At 51.7% G+C, this 17,579-nt stretch overlaps 1 protein-coding gene across 24 annotated transcripts in view; it reads right to left on the minus strand.

Moving 5' to 3' along the window:
- The window catches only part of SLC27A1 (solute carrier family 27 member 1), a 41,347-nt gene that overhangs the window by 3,997 nt on the left and 19,771 nt on the right, over window positions 1-17,579 (minus strand). For 11 of the 24 annotated variants that reach the window (XM_086408492.1, XM_086408493.1, XM_086408502.1 and 8 more), the window contains exons 3-8: window positions 8,723-9,117; window positions 8,434-8,595; window positions 8,270-8,339; window positions 7,449-7,540; window positions 7,267-7,376; window positions 942-1,151 (exon numbers count right to left, since the gene is read on the minus strand). In XM_086408492.1, the coding sequence (XP_086264618.1) occupies window positions 942-1,151; window positions 7,267-7,376; window positions 7,449-7,540; window positions 8,270-8,339; window positions 8,434-8,595; window positions 8,723-9,117 (1,039 nt within the window). Of the gene's footprint in view, window positions 1-941; window positions 1,152-7,266; window positions 7,377-7,448; window positions 7,914-8,269; window positions 8,340-8,433; window positions 8,596-8,722; window positions 9,118-10,675; window positions 10,759-17,579 lie in introns of all 24 variants that reach the window. The other 13 variants (XM_086408511.1, XM_086408514.1, XM_086408509.1 and 10 more) reach the window with 3 other exon arrangements.

The raw sequence follows: 17,579 nt of genomic DNA on the forward strand, positions 1-17,579 counted from the left end.
CTCCCACCAGGAATCATCCCCTTCTCTCCCCGTTCCCAGCCTCCCTTGCAGTCACGTGAGGAGACCTGCCAGTCGGCCACCACTTCTTGGTCCTTAAAACCCTCCAGGCTGGCAGGAAGTGGATGCCCTGAGTGACTCTGAAGCCATGAAGGGACCTGGCAGAGCTTCTGCCCAGTGCATGGCATACTGCCTGGCTCAGTTCTAGGAGCAGAAATGCCCATCTAGTGGGTTTGCACTGCTGCACGTGGTTGGGCATGTTTGTTCCAGCAGCAACCTCTGCTGGTTTGACAAGAGTGTACTCTGGGGCTGCATATTCAACTCATGTGCATGGTGGGGACCAGGCCTTGTCGTCCAACGCTGGGGACCCAGCAGCAAGAGACAAAAAAGAATGCCTGCCTCCGGGGCGCTTGCTTTATTCTTCTTCTCCTTTTCTGTCCCTGACATTGGGTGGGAAACGCTTGATAAGGGAGAAGGAGGGTCCTGCAAGGATATAGCAGAGATAATATTTGCTAATCATAAACGTCTGCATGTTTTCAGAGAGCTTTCTGCAGGGGGAAAGGGTGCTATACTGAGTTTGGGATGTTCCATGATCAGAACAAACCTAAGTTGTTAATCCCATTTACTGATGAGGAAACAGAGGCCCAAGAAGCCCTCTGAGTGACTTGCCTAGTAGATCAGCACCCCATTCCTGGCCCTGGGTCCCCCAGAGCCCTGCTCCCCCTTGCCACCTCTATTGCTACAAATTGAGGCTCTGAAAGGCTGAGGCACAGAGCCATGCTGTGAATCAGAACTCAGGGGTGACAGTCAGGTGACTGAGCAAGCTGTCAGGAAGGCTGCCCACCACAAACCAGGCTGTTCTATGGGAACCCAGGCCGGCGAGGCAGAGGGAGCAGTGCTCCCCGAACCCCTAGCCCTGCCCGGGCCGCCCCACCCGCGCCCACCTTCCCGTCCATGTTGGCGATGCTGCAGTTGCACTCGGTGGCCCCGTAGAACTCGCCGATCTGGCGGACGCCGAAGCGCTCCGTGAACTCCTCCCAGATGGACGGCCGCAGCCCGTTGCCCACTGCCAGGCGCACACGATGCCGTCCTTCCGCCTGGCGCACCGGCTGCTTCAGCAGGTAGCGGCAGATCTCCCCGATGTACTGGACCACCTGGGGGTGGGGTGGGAAGTGAGCAGTGAGTGCCTGCGCTGGGGCAGAGAGGAGCCCACTGGGGGCGGAGGCTGCCACGGGCTGGAGGCCCCCCAGACCCAACAACCTCCTTCCTCCCATCTGGGCACTTGGTGCAAAATGGCCTTAAAGATTATGACAGCAGGAGAACAGTCCAGACCATTTATACTTATGCACTCGCTCAGAGCCCTTTCTGAGCTCAGGCTGCCCGCCTGACCTAGGGCTGGGATAACTTGTCAGGTCATGTTCTTTGTGGCTTCCCTGAAGTCACAGCACAGACCTAGCCCCAGTGGCTCAGGGGCTACTGACCACCCCTCTCCGCCAGCTCCTTCCCTCTCTTTCCTGTGGCTCCACCTCTGGGGTCGTCTCCCAGATACTCAGTTGCCCTTGAGTCCTCATCTTCAGGTGAGCTTCTGAATGTACCCTCCCCACTTTACAGATGCTCATAGACACTAAGTGCCCACCAAGGCTGATAACGTGGTAAAATCTGATTGGAATCTGACATCCTGGCTCCAGAGTCTCAATGAAACAGTTACATGTTCAGAATGAACCACCATGGCAGTCATAGCTTCAAAGTACTCATACCAAAATGCATTATAAAATTTGACCTGTGATCAACTCTATCTGGCCCTGCCTTCCTCACTACCTTGTCTCCCTCCAACTCCTGTGCTCACTCCTGTGCTCTTGTCACATGGGTCTCCTCCTCAGGGCCTTTGAACATACCGTGCCCTTTGCCTAGAACACTCTTCCCTCTGATGCACTGAGAGTCAGGTCTCAGTTCAAATGCCACCATGGCTGAGCAGGACTTGGTGCGGATCTGATGAATACAAGCCTGTTGAACACAGAGCTCATCTGTTTAATCTTCCCAACACTCCCTTATTGAAGGTGAAGGCACCAAGACCCAGAGAGGAGATAAGGTTGGGCGAAGATCACCAGGAGGCAAGCCTGGGCAAGGCAAGATCAGAGACCCCTGATGGGTTATCTCCCTCTGCCCTCAGGCTCCTTCACCTGTCTTGGTGGCCCAGTCCACCCCATTTCGAGGGCAGAGCAAGTCATACAGCCTGGCTAATCAGTCCAGTCCATCCTCAGACACTGATTGGTTCAAGGATAAGCATGTGACCACAGCTCAGCCAATGAGCATCATCCCTGAGACTTTTAATAGACTGGTAGGAACACAGGCTCTTTGTCAACTGGGGCTGCTGGGAACCCTCTTGGGGAAGCAAGGGTGGGGAGGAAGCCACCCACTAAGGAAAGAAGAGATCAAAAGGAAGAGAAAAACAAGAGACACCCCCACCCCCATCAAGATGTGCCTGGAGCTGTCCACTATTTGGCTTCTTCAGTTCCACAAGTTGATAATATGCCTTTCCTCAAGAAAGCTAGAGTTTAGGTTAGGGCTAGGGTTAGGGTTTCGGTTTTACCTGTCAGCTGACAAAGTCCTGCCTAAGAACAGAGCTGCCCTCCAGACCGTCACAAGTACTCCCAGGCAGCTTTCCACTGTCCTCTTCAGAAATTAGGCTGGGGAAGGGATAACGGAACCACAACTGAGGCAGCTGAAGGTGACAATGACATGCCCGCGGCTCTGAGGCAAGCTCTACGTACTGAGAGTCAAACAGCTGATCTTTACTCTGGCCTGGACCTTCGGACAGACCCAGGGCTAAAGGGAAAACAACTCAGGTCAGCTCAGAGAGGGAGACACCAGGCGCCCCATGCTGTGACCTCCAGCCTGCAGGGCAGCATCTGAGCAGAAGCTAGGAGTGAACTGTCAACCTGGGACCCCCGCTACAACTCCAAATGTACACAGCCAAATGGACAGGGAGACACAGGAACCGAATACCCATGGATGGATGATGGGTTGACTTGTCTATTGCCTGCCCACCTGCTTTATGCAGCCAAGAAAGCAGATTATAGCCTGCTGCCTCTGATAAGGACAGTTGGCCAGTTGATCTGGGCCAGCACCCACTGCTGCAAAAAAAAAAAAAAAAACAGCCATGCAGTTTCTCCCATCCAACAGCCATGAGATGGGATTTCTGAACCCAGCAGCATTTCTTAAGTCCTGGTGGCATCCCTGGTGGCTAGGACGGTAAGGAATCCGCCTGCAGTGCGGGGACCTGGGTTCGACCCCTGGGTAGGAAAGATCCCTGGAGAAGGGAACGACTACCCATTCCAGTATTCTTGCCTGGAGAACTCCATGGACAGAGGAGCCTGGCGGGCTACAGTCCATGGGGTCACAGAGAGTTGGACACGATTGAGTGACTTTCACTTGAGGATTCCACCCTATCTAATCCTTATAGAGCTCCTCAATGCTTTCTCTTGGTCACAGAAATAACTCTCTAAGGAAACAGAATGGAAGCAACATATGCGTGTTAAGGACAAAGAGAGGGACCACCAGACACTCTGGGCCTCCCAGTAGGAGGCCATGACACCACCCACAGGGAACCCCAGACAAAAGAGTAGACGCTGAATCAATCAAATATCTAAAGCAGTGGTTTTGAACCATGGCCATGAACTTGACAATGTCTGGACACATTTTTAATTATCACGGGTGGGCGGTGGGGTCCTGGCGGCATCCAGTGATTTTAGGCCAGAAATGCTGTTAAATATCCTACTGTGCGCAGGATGGCCCCCACCACAGAGAACGAGGCAGAGCCACGTGTCCACAGCGCTGTAGTTGAGAGATGCTGTGCTTCCACTATGGAGAACAGTACAGACAGTCCTTAAAAAACTAAACACCCAGCAATCCCACTTCCAGGCACGTATCTGGACAAAACTCTAATCTGAAAAGATACATGCATCTCAGTGTCCACATGGAAGCAACCTAAATGTCCACTGACAGATGAACGGATAAAGAGGACGTGGTATGTATACACAATGGAATATACACACTACTCAGCCATAACAAAAGAACGAAATGATACCATCTGCAGCGCCGTGGATGGACCTAGAGAGTACCATATACAATGAAGTCAGGCAGAGAAAGGCAAATACCACATGTCACTTACATGTGGTGTCTAAAAAACCGATACAAATGAACTTATTTGCAAAACAGAAACAACTCACGGACATAGAAAACTAATAGTTACGAAAGGGGGTCGGGGGTGGGAAGGGATAAATTAGGACTTTGGGATTAGCAGATACACACGACTATATATAAAATAAGCAACGGGACATACGTGGGGCACATGGAACGGTACTCAATACCTTGTAATAACCGATAATGGAAAAGAATCGGAAAAAAATAGATATAACTGAATCACTTTGCTGCACACCTGAAACCAAGACAACATGGTCAATTAACTATACTTCAATTTTTAAAAATAGATTAAAAAAAAAATTGCTGGGCTTAACCCTACTCCCAAGGCACAGGAAATACCAGAGTGACAGGAGTATGTCAAGGGACCTCACAGCAATCCCCAGGCTGGGAACACACCACAGGGCAAACTCCCTTTCTTCAATAAATAAATTATAAGGGAAGGGAGGGAGGAAAAGGAGAAAGAATGAGAGAGAGACAAGGAATCTTACAAGAAACCTCAACTAGTTGCCATGTGTGGGTCTTATCTAATTTAAATTTTTTAAAAATATATAGAAACAAGAAAAAAAAAAAAAACCCATATTTTTGACATGGTAAGACACTGGGGATCAGTGTCTAGGTTCCTGATGGTTGAGAAATCCTGTCGCTTTGGGGACAGGATTTGACGTTGAGAAATCCTTTGGGGCTGTGATAATGATACTGCAGTTATGTGTTTGTGGGGTTTTTCTCCTTCTTGTTTTTCCTCTTTTATCGTGGTAAAATACACATAACATAAAATTCACCACCTTAGCATTTTCTTTTTCCATCTTGGCATATTTTTGTGTGTGCACGCTCAGTCCCTCAGTCATGTTCAACTCTTAACAACTCTATGGACTGTAGCCCGCCAGGCTCCTCTGTTCTTGGGATTTCCCAGGCAAGAATACTGGAGTGGATTGCCATTTCCTTCTCCAGGGGATCTTTACAATCCAAGGATTGAGTCTGTGTCCCGACTGGCAGGCAGATTCTTTACCACTGCGCCACCTGGGTAGCCATTTTAAAGGGGTATTAAACACATTTACATTATTGAGCAGCCATCACCACCATCCATCCCAGAACTCTTTTCATCTTGTAAATCTAAAACTGTATCCCCATTAAATGCTAATTCCCCATTCTTCCCTCCTCCCAGCCCCTGGCAACCACCACCCTATTTTCTGTTTATGATTCTAGCTACTGTGAGTACCTAATGTAAGTGAAATCAGGCGGTATTTGTCTTTTTTTGATGGGCGTATTTCATTTAGCATAATATCTGCAACGTTCATCCGCATTGTAGCCTGTGTCAGAGTCTCCTTCCTTTTCTAGGCTGAATAATATTCCATTATAGGGATGGACCCATTTTGCTTATCCATTCATCTGTGGATGGACACTTGGGTTGCTTTCATGTTTTATCTATTGTGAATAATCTGCTATGAACATGGATGGACAAATATCTCTTTGAGACCCTGCTTTCAGATCTTTTGTTTTAAGGACAGCCCTCACCAGACACAAAAGCCTACACAGAGGTCCCATTTACAAGAAATGTCCAGAACAGGCCAGCCCATAGAGACAGAAAGATTCCTGGTGGGAGGGGGGAATGGGGAGTGGCTGCCAAGGGGGACAGGATTTCCTTTTGAGGTGATGGAAAGTTTTTGGAACTGCATAGAGGGGCTAGTTGTACAACACTATAAATGGACTAAATACCACTAAAGTGCCCACTTCAAAATGGCTAATCTTATGTAAATTTCACCTCAATTAGAAAAAAAACCCATCATCTTTTGGCGGTTTCACTGAGATTATCTCTAAAGCAAACGGGCTGCTGTCTGGAGCTGCTTCACAACAAGACTGGAGGAGGGACATGGGTGGGCAGGCGAAGCGGGCAGGACAGGGCATCTGATCTCTTCTGGAGCTGAGCGATGGGTGCCTGGGAAGCCCCTAAACGTTTCTGTCCGCGTTTGTATTTGCAACTCTCAATAATTGAGTTAATCAAATGGACTGTTTAATGTGTCAAGATTCAGATTAGCAATTTTTCCCAAGACCGCCCACCTCCAAGTAGAACATAAAATCCTCAGAAGCAGAGCAGGGCACCGCCCTCACCCTGAGGGGTCCCCCAGGATGCCAGCCCAGAGCCCCCACCCTGCCCTACTGTGTGATTCAGGCAACCAGCTGAACCCCTCCCGGCCCCGCCTGTTCAAGGTGAGGGCTGCTGCTGCTGCTGCTAAGTCGCATCAGTCGTGTCGGACTCTGTGCGACCCCATAGACGGCAGCCCACCAGGCTCCCCCGTCCCTGGGATTCTGCAGGCAAGAACACTGGAGTGGGTTGCCATTTCCTTCTCCAGTGCATGAAAGTGAAAAGTGAGAGGGAAGTCGTTCAGTTGTGTCAGACTCTTAGCGACCCCATGGACTACAGCCCACCAGGCTCCTCTGTCCATGGGATTTTCCAGGCAAGAGTACTGGAGTGGGGTGTCATTGCCTTCGGCAGCACCTCCCAATTTGTCAGTCTCTGGACACACCTCCTTCTCACTCCTTCTTCCACCTGGAGGAAGGTACTAGCACCTGGATTTCCACCCCCACCATGGCACTGAAACCTTCCGGCTGTCTCCTCTCACTGAGGAGGGCAGAGAGAGGAAAGGACTTGTCTTAACCCCTACCTGCTCTGCAGGACAGTGATGCCCTCCACCTCTGCCTCATGCTTACCCCACCAGGAAGCATGACCCATCCATTTGCCTGCAGCTACCAGCAGGGAAAACCTTTCCGGCACAGGGTGTGGGGAAGGCAGCATCTTAAGGAGCTCAGGCAGTCCGCGTCCAATCCTAACTGCATTAGAAGCCTCAGTTTCCCTACCTGCAAAATGGGTGTGATGCCTTTGCCCGCTCCCAAGCAGCTATGAGGATACAAGGAGCTTACATGTTGAAGGTTTAGTCTCTGGCCGGACAGAGAGCATAAAGCACTGATGACCCCCTCCGAGCCCCCTCACGTCCCTGCAAGAAAGCCATTCAGAGAAGTAAAGCGGACGGGTGGGAGGAGGGTAGGGGTGAAAGAGGGGCGGGGCCTGACCGTGCAGTTGTACTTGACGCAATCATCCCAGAAGCGGCTGGCTGAAAACTTCTTGCGCAGGACCACCGTCAGCCCATAGATGAGACACTGACCCACGCCCATGATGTTCCCTGCAGAGAGTGGACTCGATGAGGGGTCCCCGGTTCCCCGCCCCCTTCCCCGCCCGAGCCGCCCTGTGGTACCTGCTGAGTGGTACAGGGGCAGACAGTCGTAGAGCACATCTGCTGCCTGCATGCTGTAGGAGTAGTGCCCAAATGCCGCGATGCGGTAGTACCTGCGGGGCAGGGAGTGCAGGGGCTGGGGCCCACGTCCCCGAGAAAAGCGTGGGAGTTGGGGGGGGGGGGGGGGGAGGAGCGTGCTGGATACTGGGGACACAGCAGGGACCCAGGCAGAGCCAGCCCAGCTCTTACCGGCCTTAGAGGCTGGAGGGTGAAGAACATGCAACAAAGAAAGGAAATGATGCTTGGTGCCATGAGGAATATAACAGAGCAATAGAGAGAGGCTGAAGGGGACAAAACCAGGGAGGCTGGGGTATCCTCTCTGGGGAAGTGACTGAGACCTGGTAAGAAGGAGCTGTGGGGAGAGCTAGGGAAGGGCACGCAGGTGAAGGGCAGAGCATATGCAAAGGTCCTGAGGTCAGAAGCAACCTGGCAGGTTGGAGGAATCAAGGAGAGAGTGAGCAAAGAGGCAGAAGGGGAAAATGACATCAGAGAAGTGGCAGGTGGGGCACAACATGAATGAGGCTTCTTATCCAAGGGCCAAGGTAAGTACAGGGCAGTTTGGCATAAGTTGGGATATCCTATGGCCGTGGAGGAGAGGAGGGCTGTTGGGGGCAGGAATGGGGGCAGGAGGAGGCTGAGGAGGGGCAGAGGACAGCACTGGGTCCTGAGATGGGCTGTGGGTTTTACCCAGTTGAGATCAAGATGCCCACAGGATCCTCAACAAGAGCTGGGGCGCAGGTAGGGGGGGTGGGGGTGGCAGGCAACACCCACGGGCCCCTCACCTGCTGTGCACGATGATGGCAGCCTTGGGCAGCCCCGTGGTCCCCGACGTGTAGATGTAGAAGAGTCGATCTGAGAGAGACACGGGTGTTGGGGACCAGAGGCTGGGCTGGGTGGGACGAGGGGACAGGATAGGCACGGGCAAGGGGATCCCACCTGCACTCACCATCCATGCCCTTGCCAGGGGGCTGCGCCAGGGGGGCTGTGGAGGTCTCCTTCAGCAGTGGGTCCAGGAGTTGGGTGTCCGGTAAGACGCCATCAGGCCCCACATCTCCAGAACAGAACTTGACCAGGCTCTTGCCCAACTCCCCGCTCATCTCCGCCACCGCTGCGGCGCGAAACATGTCGTGGTTGAAGATGGACAGGTGCCCCTCCCAGGGCAGGGGAAGCACCGTCTCCCTGCCCTGAGCAGCCCCAGGCCCCCACCGAGAAATGCTACCCACACCCGGCCTCACCCGCCGCCAGCTCCCCTCCGAAGACCAGGGCTTTGGCGCCCGAGGTGCCCAGGCAGAAGGCCAGGGGCTCCCGCCGCAGGTTCACGTTGAGCAGCGCGGCCTCCACGCCTGCCTTGGCCAGGCCCAGCCAAAGCCCCACAAACTCAGGCCGGCCCTCCATGAAGATGGCCACCACGTCGCCCGGCGCGAAGCCCAGCCGGCGGAACAAATTGGCCACAGCGTTGGAGTAGGCATCCAGCTGCGCGAAGGTCCAGCACGCACCGCTGCCCGCGTCCACTAGCGCCAGGCGCTCGGGCTGCCGCTGAACCACCGCCTGGAAGATCTGTGGGATGGTGTGGCGCGCACGCTGGTGCCGCCGCAGCTCCAGGCGCACGCGTATCAGCACGGAAAGGCCGCTGGGAGGGGGGATGAGGAGACGGTGTCACTGGGTGCCCCACCCACCCCAGGATACCTCCCCCAGCCTCGGCATCCCACACGGAGAGAGCAGAGGAAGAGACCCCAGTTCCCTAAGGGTGACGAGGGTTCAAAGAGGATGCTTGGGGTGCCGGGTCTCTCGGAGGACGAAGGGCAAAGGGCTATTTACCAACCAGCCTAGAAGGAGGCGGATTCTCAAAGCTGGCCATGCAGTGTTAGAGTCACCCTGTCCTCCCCCATCACAGCCTGCCTGGTGACCCTCAGAAGCCAGGGCCCAGTCCTTCTTTCTCCTTACTGGGGGATCCAGAGTACCCCATGCTGACTCCACACCGCCTCCAGCCTGGACTCCTCATGTCCTGCCTGCTCAACTGGGCCCTGGGGTCCATCCCTGAGCTGGGTGGCTGCCCCATTCCCAAGTCACTGAATGGCACTAGGCTGAGTTGGCTGAGTCATCCAGCTCGGGTGCCCCCACCTAAGGTGGGGAGCTGCCTCTGCCCCAGGTGGGGCCAGGAGACAGGCTAGTGAGAGGCCCTAACGGCAGGTGACTTGTTCCTCTGTCCCCACCTGACAGCGGATACAAGGCGATCAGAGGTCCCAGGGGAAAGGAGAACTCCAGGAGAAGGAGCCAGCCTCCTGAATGACCCTGTCGGGATGAGCAGCCATCACTGACGCCAGGCCGTGAGATGAGTGAGACTTGAACTTGTTTGTATTGTGTAAAGCAAAAGTGGCGGCTTTTAGATCACAGAAGCAAGAAAGCCAGAATTTCCTAGTGCAGGAGCTCAAGAAACAAGTGGTCTCCTGGCTTTATCTGGCTCCCTGCCCCACCATCCAGAGCCCCTGGCTCTGAGAGGCAGCTTGGTGCTGGGTTAAGCCTCTGGTGAGTGAGGACCTGTTTGTTAGAGCAGCTTCCTCTGCCCTGACCAATACAAGTGGTCTTGACTCTGCTCCCGCTTTAGGCTTCATCTGGCTATTGTGTCCCACCAGTGTTAGTGTCAAATTGGTTATCAGAACCATCCTTTGGCCCTACTGCTTCCGCTGTGCTGCTTCCTTAATTCCCTGCAATGGCTTCCTCAGACTCAACAGGTCCACAACAGACCTCAGCGTTTTCATTCACTCATTCATTCCCTCTGTCCTTAATTCATGAAGGCAGCTGATGTGTATCAGGGCCTACTGTGTTTTGTTTTTTTCAGTTTGAAGATCTAATTGGCTTTATTTTTGTTTGTTTCAGAATTTCTTTTTTTCTTGGTACCAGCACCTACTGCACGCTGGGCATTCTTGGCTCAGAGATGACTAGATCCAACCCTTCGAGGCTCATAGTTTTCCAGGGAGAGAAACCCCCTCTACATAAATGAATGAGCATGAGGAAAGCGCTAGATGATGACAAGGCTGTCAGAGTGACGTGGGTCAGAATGCAGGCAGTGGTGGCCCTGGAGAAAGCCAGGTAGGTCAGGCCTGTGCAGGGCCTCAGAAGTGAAAAGCAGGGTGTGAATGTAAAGCCAGGTTCACAGCCAGTGCAAAGGCCCTGGGGTAGGACTGGACCTGGGGAATGGAGGAAGACAGGGTCCTGGGTGGGCCAGGAAGGTCTGTTAGAGGAGGGGATGGATCCACACAGCCACCTGCATCTGCAGTTTTTAAAAACAAGAGGTCAGGGTTCTGAGAGATTTATGAGACTTCCTGTTGGTGTCAAGCTGCACATCCCGAGAGTCCCTGGAGGGCCCCTCTAGCTGCCCCTGTGAAGGGACCAGGATCCTGTGGCCCTTGTGACTTGGCTCAACCAGAGCACCTGCACACACGCCACCTGCCAGCACACTGAGCTACACACAGCCCCACACACCTGCTCACTCTCTGGTGACTCCTTTCACCACCTCCCCCAGGGGCCTTCCAGGGCTCGGGCCCTGTGCTGTGCCCACTGCTCCCCCATCACATCCCCAAAGGGGGCCAGTCTGGATTGGGTGCTGGCTGGGCTCGGGGAATGTTCTCTTGTCCACCCCAAGAGCCCTCCCTAATTCCCTTTACCCGCCCCCCACCCCCATCAAAACCCCTGTGTGAAGCCACCCTGTTGAGTCCATTTTCCCCAGGGTTCTGAGCAGCCAGAGAAGTTACATCTGCTCCAGCCAAGGATGTAGCAGATGCTCAGTAAACAGAAACTGAATGGCTGTTCTTGCCTGAACTCAGAACCTGGTGTGCCTGCCCTCTCTAGCAGCCAGCACAGGAGCACAGACTATTCCATTCATCCCCAAATGATGAGCACCTGCTGTGTGCCAGGCCTAGGAAGACCCAACCCTCCTCCCCCTCTGTCCTCCCCACAGATTTCCCCCTCACTCACTCACTCCAGCCTCCTTGCTGTTGCTTGAGCACACCTGGCATGCTTCCGCCTCAGGGCCTTTGCACAGGCTCTGCCCTCTGCCTGGACCACTCCTCCCAACATCCAAATGGCTCCTCCCCCACCTCTGTGAGGTCTTGGCTCAGATGCCACCCACTCAGGTGGCCATTCCTGGACCCCCATCTGTTACTGCACCACCCCCTCCTCTTCCCTCTCGGGTCCCTGCTTTCTTGTTCTGTTTTCTGGCTGCGTTGCATGGTTTCTGGGAATGTCACTTTCCCAAGCAGGAACTGAACATGGGCCATGGCAGTGGAAGCATGGACTCCTAATCACTAGGCCACCAGGGAACTCCCTCCTACGTTTTTTTGTAATTATTATTATTCTTTGGCTATGCCTCAAAGCATGTGGGATCTTAGTTCCCCACCAGGAATCAAACTCACAGCCTCTGTAGTAAAAGTGTGAAGTCTTAACCACTGGGCCGCCAGAAAAGTCCCCTCCCTGCTTTGTTTTTTTAACATGGACTTACAGTCTTTAAAGGGCTTCCCTGGTGGCTCAAATGACAAAGAAACTGCCTGCAGTGCAGAAGACCTGGGTTCAATCTCTGGGTCAGGAAGATCCCCTGCAGAAGGGAATGGGAACCCACTCCAGTATTCTTGCCTGGAGAATTCCATGGATAGAGGAGCCTGGCAGGCTACAGTCCGTGGGGTCGCAGAGTCAGACATGACTGAGCAACTAAAACACACACACACATATACACAAATGCCAAATGCAGTTTACTCGTTCACCATTTGCCTCTGAGTTGTCTCTCCCAGCTCCTGGTAGACAGGACTTCTGTCTTTTTCATTCTCGGCCCAAGAGAAACAGCAGTGGAGGAGACAGACCAAGGTTCACCCTCTTGGAGTAGAGTGAGCCTGCCATAAATAATCGCATGGGACACTGGGAGGAAGGGAGGAGTGTCTGGGGCTCCCAGGCCAGGCCTGAACCTCGCAACCAAAGGGAGCAGCTGGCCAGGCCCTGGTCAGATCCTTGGCAAAGGCAGGGGCAGCCACACATGAACAGGGTCTCGGGGCAAGGCCTCTCTGAATAGGGACCAGCAATGGAGACCGATGTGAAGAGTGAGGACAAGGAGTCCTGGGCAGCTTCCTGCCCACCAGGTCCCTTTGGGTGCCTGCCCTGTTACTCTTGGTGGCTGAATGGATCCTTGTAAATGAACATCTCCAATTGGAGGGTTCCCCTCATCAAAGTCGCTGTTTGCAGCAGCCTGCTGAGGGGGCCCAGAGGAAGCAACTCCCTCTGCATCTGACTAGGAGCCTGGCACATAGTGGGTGCTCTGTAAACAGAGGTTGGATGGTTGTATTCACATCCCTGAACATGAAGCCCAGAATCCTGTCCCTTCCTGGCAGCCAGGACAAAGGCAGAGTTTCCATCATTCATCCCGGAAGCAGTGAGCACCTATTGTGGATAGGTGACCTGATTCAGTGGAAGAAGGCAGATCAGTGGGGGCCTGGGGCGGAGGGCAGGGACACCAACAGCAAAGAGGCAGGAGAGGTCCTTGGGGAGATGGGAATGTCCCATATCTTTCTGAAATGATTAATCCAGCTTTTACAAATACTTATTTATTTATTTGTGGCTGTACCGGGCCTTGTTGCTGTGCATGGGATATCTCCGGTTGGGGCTAGTGGGGGCTACTCCCTATTTGTGGTATACAGGCTTCTCATTGCAGTCGCTTCTCTGGTTGTGGAGCACTGGCTCTAGGGCAGGTGGGCTTCAGGAGTTGCAGCTCAAGGGCTCTAGAGTGCAGGCTCAGTAGCTGTGCATGTGACCCCTCGGCATGTGGGATCTTCCTTGACCAGGGATTGAACCGGCATCCTTTGCATTGCAAGGCAGATTTTTAACCACTGTACCACCAGAGAAGTCCAGGAATGTTCTATATCTTGATAGTGGTGGTAACCTGGGTGTGATACCCCAAGCCCCACTTGAACACTTAGAATGGGTACATTTTATTATAGGTAAGTTACACCTCATAAACAATCCATGAAGACAGAGCAGATTAGTGGTTCCTAGGAGCTGTGGAAAGGGGAATGTGGAATGACTGCTAATGGGGACAGGGTTTCCTTTTGGGGTGATGGAAATGTTCTGGAATTAGAGCTAACAGTTGCACCACATTGTGAATGTACTCAATGTTGCGGATGGTAAATTATATGCATTTTACTACAACAAAAATTACTGAAACTCGTGAAGCCTATCTGTGATAAGGTTAAAAAAGGGAGCCCTTGCCTTCCAGAGATATACTCTGGAAAACTAACAGATGAAAGTATGTGCCGCTGAGATTCAGACAGAGGAGGAAGTGGGTGGAGATGAGGAAACAATCATATGAAGATCATGAAGGCTGGGGGGTTGGTCACGTGGGCTTATTACATTATTCCTTCTACTTTTGCAGCCTTGAATTTTCCAGAGTAAAATTTTTAATACAGAATTTTAAAAAATAAATAAATTTTTAAAATTAAATAAAATAAATTTTAGTTTAAAATGTTTCCATTTTAAAAATTAAAATTTTTTAATTTTTATTTTTTTGTCCACACCATGAGGCTTGCAGGATCTTAGATCCCTGACTAGGGATCAAACCTGGGTGCCCTGCAATGGAAGCATGGAGTCCTAACCACTTGACTGCCCAGGGAATTCCCTAAATTTTTAAAAATTAAAAAAAAATTAAAAATCAATTAAAAAAAATAATACTTTAACTCTCCAAAGGCTCCCATTGTTTTGTTAATCATATGCCTTCCCTGTGTCCTGGGAAGCCCAGCATGGACCGGCCCCATGCATCTGACCACCTCTTCACCCTTCATTCCCCCAGCTTGCTTTTGCCTCCTTCCCTGATCTTCAGCAAGTCAAAGGTTCCTGCCCTAGGGCCTTTGCACAGCTCCCACTGCCTGGAGTACTCTGCCCTAGGCCCCTCATTGAGGCTCAAGGGTAATTTGCTGCACAGCAGTGGGTAACAGTGGGTAAATACACTCCCAGTTCCCACCCCTATATGGTTTTATTCCTTCAAAGCAATCATCACAATCTGAAGCTGTGGGTTTCAGTTCTTCCTTTGTGCATTTCCTAAGTTCTTTGTCTGTTTCCATGACAGCAGGCACCCCGTCTGTCTGTCTGTCTACTGTGTCCAGAGCTGTAATTCCAGCACTAGAGATAGGGCTTGGAATGTAAGGATAACGCTGGTGTCCCACAGGCTGACCTGAATGCAACCCAGTCTCTTCTGTCTATGTGACTAAAGTTGTGGGAGACTGTCCCCCAAATTCATGTATACCTGGAACCTCAGACTGTGACCTTATTTTGAAACAGGCTCTTTGTAGATATAATTAAGGTAAATATGAGATGAGGTCTTTCTGATTGCCTAGGTGGGCCCTAAATCCACTGACAGGTATCTTTATAAGAAGAGAGAGGGACATCCCTGGCAGTCCAGTGGTGAAGACAGTGCACTTCCACTGCAGGGGATGTGGGCTCGATCCCTGGTTGGGGAACTAAGATCTTGCATGCTAGTGGTGTGCGTGGCCAAGAAGTATTGATCTTAAAAAAGAAGAAGAGAGAACACAGAGACACAAGGGAGAAAACCCTGTGGAGACAGAGGCAGAGACTGGAGTGATTCAGCCACAAGCCAAAGGCACCTGGAGTCCCCAGAAGCTGATTTTGGCTTCTGGTCTCCAGGACTTTGAGACAAGTTCCTTTTGTTTTAAGCTACCAGGATTGTGGCACTTTGTTACAGCAGCCCCAGGACACTCATGGGACCCTGGTGGGTACATCCTGCACTGGGCCTCTTGGTTAATGGAGACAATAAGATTCTATGCCTTCCAGGTCACTGGGGGATAAAAGAGATGGATGGAGACTTCTAAGGACAGGGCCTGACATGTCTTACATTCTCAATAAATTCTGCTGCTGTCCTGTCCTCAGGGAGGTATGCACTATCAATAAGAAATCAGAATTGAATTAGCATTTTATCTGCCCAGCAACTTGACTCATGCTCAGTCACTTCAGTCGTGTCCGACTCTTTATGACCCTATGGGCTGTAGCCCTCAAGGCTCCTCTGTCCATGGAATTCTCCAGGCAAGAATACTGGAGTGGGTTGCCATTTCCTTCACCAGGGGATCTTCCCAACCCAACATTCAAATCCGGGTCTCCTGCATTGTAGGCAGATTCTTTACCATCTGAGCCACCAGGGAAGCTCCCAAACTTGACTCATACCCACCCTGCAAGGAAGTTCAGTTCAGTTCAGTTCAGTCGCTCAGTCGTGTCTGACGCTTTGCAACCCCATGAACTACAGCACACCAGGCCTCCCTGTCCATCACCAACTCCCAGCATCCACCCAAACCCATGTCCATTGAATCAGTGATGCCATCCAACCATCTCATCCTCTGTCGTCCCCTTCTCCTCCTGCCCTCAATCTTTTCCAGCATCAGGGTCTTTTCAAATGAGTTAGATCTTTGCATCAGGTGGCCGAAGTATTGGAGTTTCAGCTTCAACATCAGTCCTTCCAAAGAACACCCAGGATTGATCTTTAGGATGGACTGGCTGGATCTCCTTGCAGTCCAAGGGACTCTCAAGAGTCTTCTCCAACACCACAGTTCAAAAGCATCAATTCGGCGCTCAGCTTTCTTCATAGTCCAACTCTCACATCCATACATGACTACTGGAAAAACCATAGCCTTGACTAGACGGACCTTTGTTGGCAAAGTAACGTACCTGCTTTTTAATATGCTATGTAGGTTGGTCATAACTTTCCTTCAAAGGAGTAAGCGTCATTTAATTTCATGGCTGCAGTCACCATCTGCAGTGATTTTGGAGCCCCCAAAATAAAGTCAGCCACTGTTTCCCCATCTATTTGCCATGAAGTGATGGGACCAGATGCCATGATCTTCGTTTTCTGAATGTTGAGCTTTAAGCCAACTTTCTCACTCTCCTCTTTCACTTTCATCAAGAGGCTCTTTAGTTCTTCTTCACTTTCTGCCATAAGGGTGGTGTCATCTGCATACCTGAGGTTATTGATATTTCTCCTGGTAATCTTGATTCCAGCTTGTGCTTCCTCCAGCCCAGCATTGGACTTCCCTGGTGGCTCAGAGGGTAAAGCGTCTGCCCACAATGCGGGAGACCTGGGTTCGATCCCTGGGTCGGGAAGATCCCCTGGAGAAGGAAATAGCAACCCACTCCAGTATTCTTGCCTGGAGAATCCCATGGAGGAGCCTGGTAGGCTATAGTTCATGGGGTTGCAAAGAGTCAGACACAACTGAGCAACTTCACTATCACTGCAAGGAAGAAAGAGGAACAAACAAGTTCCAAGAGTGGGGGCCAGCACAGAAAATCCCCAAGGAGTCTAGGAGATGGGGCAAGACATCACTTGAGAGCCTTGTGCAAACACTGATTCCTCAAGTGTCTGTCCCAGAGCTCTGAGCTCCAGCAGAACCCAGAGGAAAGAAGAAGTGGCCTGGAGTTGACAGCTTTGGTACCACCTACCCACTGTGGCACCTGGGCAGATCCTGCCCTCTCTGGGCCTCAGTTTCCCTACTTTGAATCAGAAGGCTAAACATCACAACCTCTAAAGTATTCTTCAGCTCAGCAAAGTATAGGTACTGCCATCGTCCCATTTACAAACAGGAAGCAAGGCCCAGAGTGGCAATGCCTCTGTACATGGGGAAACAATAGGATTCTTGGCCTAATACCTGTCAAGTGTATTAAGTGCCCGACCAAGTAAAAGGACTGAGTAAGAGGGATTTATCATTACTCAGCCCAGTCCTGCCTCCAGACTTTGCACCTGGTGTTCCCTCTGCCTGAAGCAGGTCTTCCTTCTTCGGCTTTGCAAGCTTGGTCCCTTCTTCTTTGACCACCTGTGCAGGGTGCCCCATACCAACCGCCCTGGCTGAAGTAGTCAAGCATGAACCCTGACACCCCCTTCATGCTGTATTCCTTATGTCACTTGCTCTCTTTTCAAAAAAATAAATTTTATCTGTTTATTTTTATTTTGGGCTGTGCTGGGTCTTCACTGCTGCTCGGGCTTTTCTCTAGCCGTGGTGAGCAGGGGCTACTCCGGTGGCAGTGCACAGGCTTCTCGTTGCGGTGGCTTCTCTTGTA

Source organism: Bos grunniens, chromosome 7 (assembly GCF_055505025.1).
Source record: "Bos grunniens cultivar Pamir isolate PY7600 chromosome 7, Bosgru_T2T1.0, whole genome shotgun sequence".
NCBI classification, from domain to species: domain Eukaryota; kingdom Metazoa; phylum Chordata; class Mammalia; order Artiodactyla; family Bovidae; genus Bos; species Bos grunniens.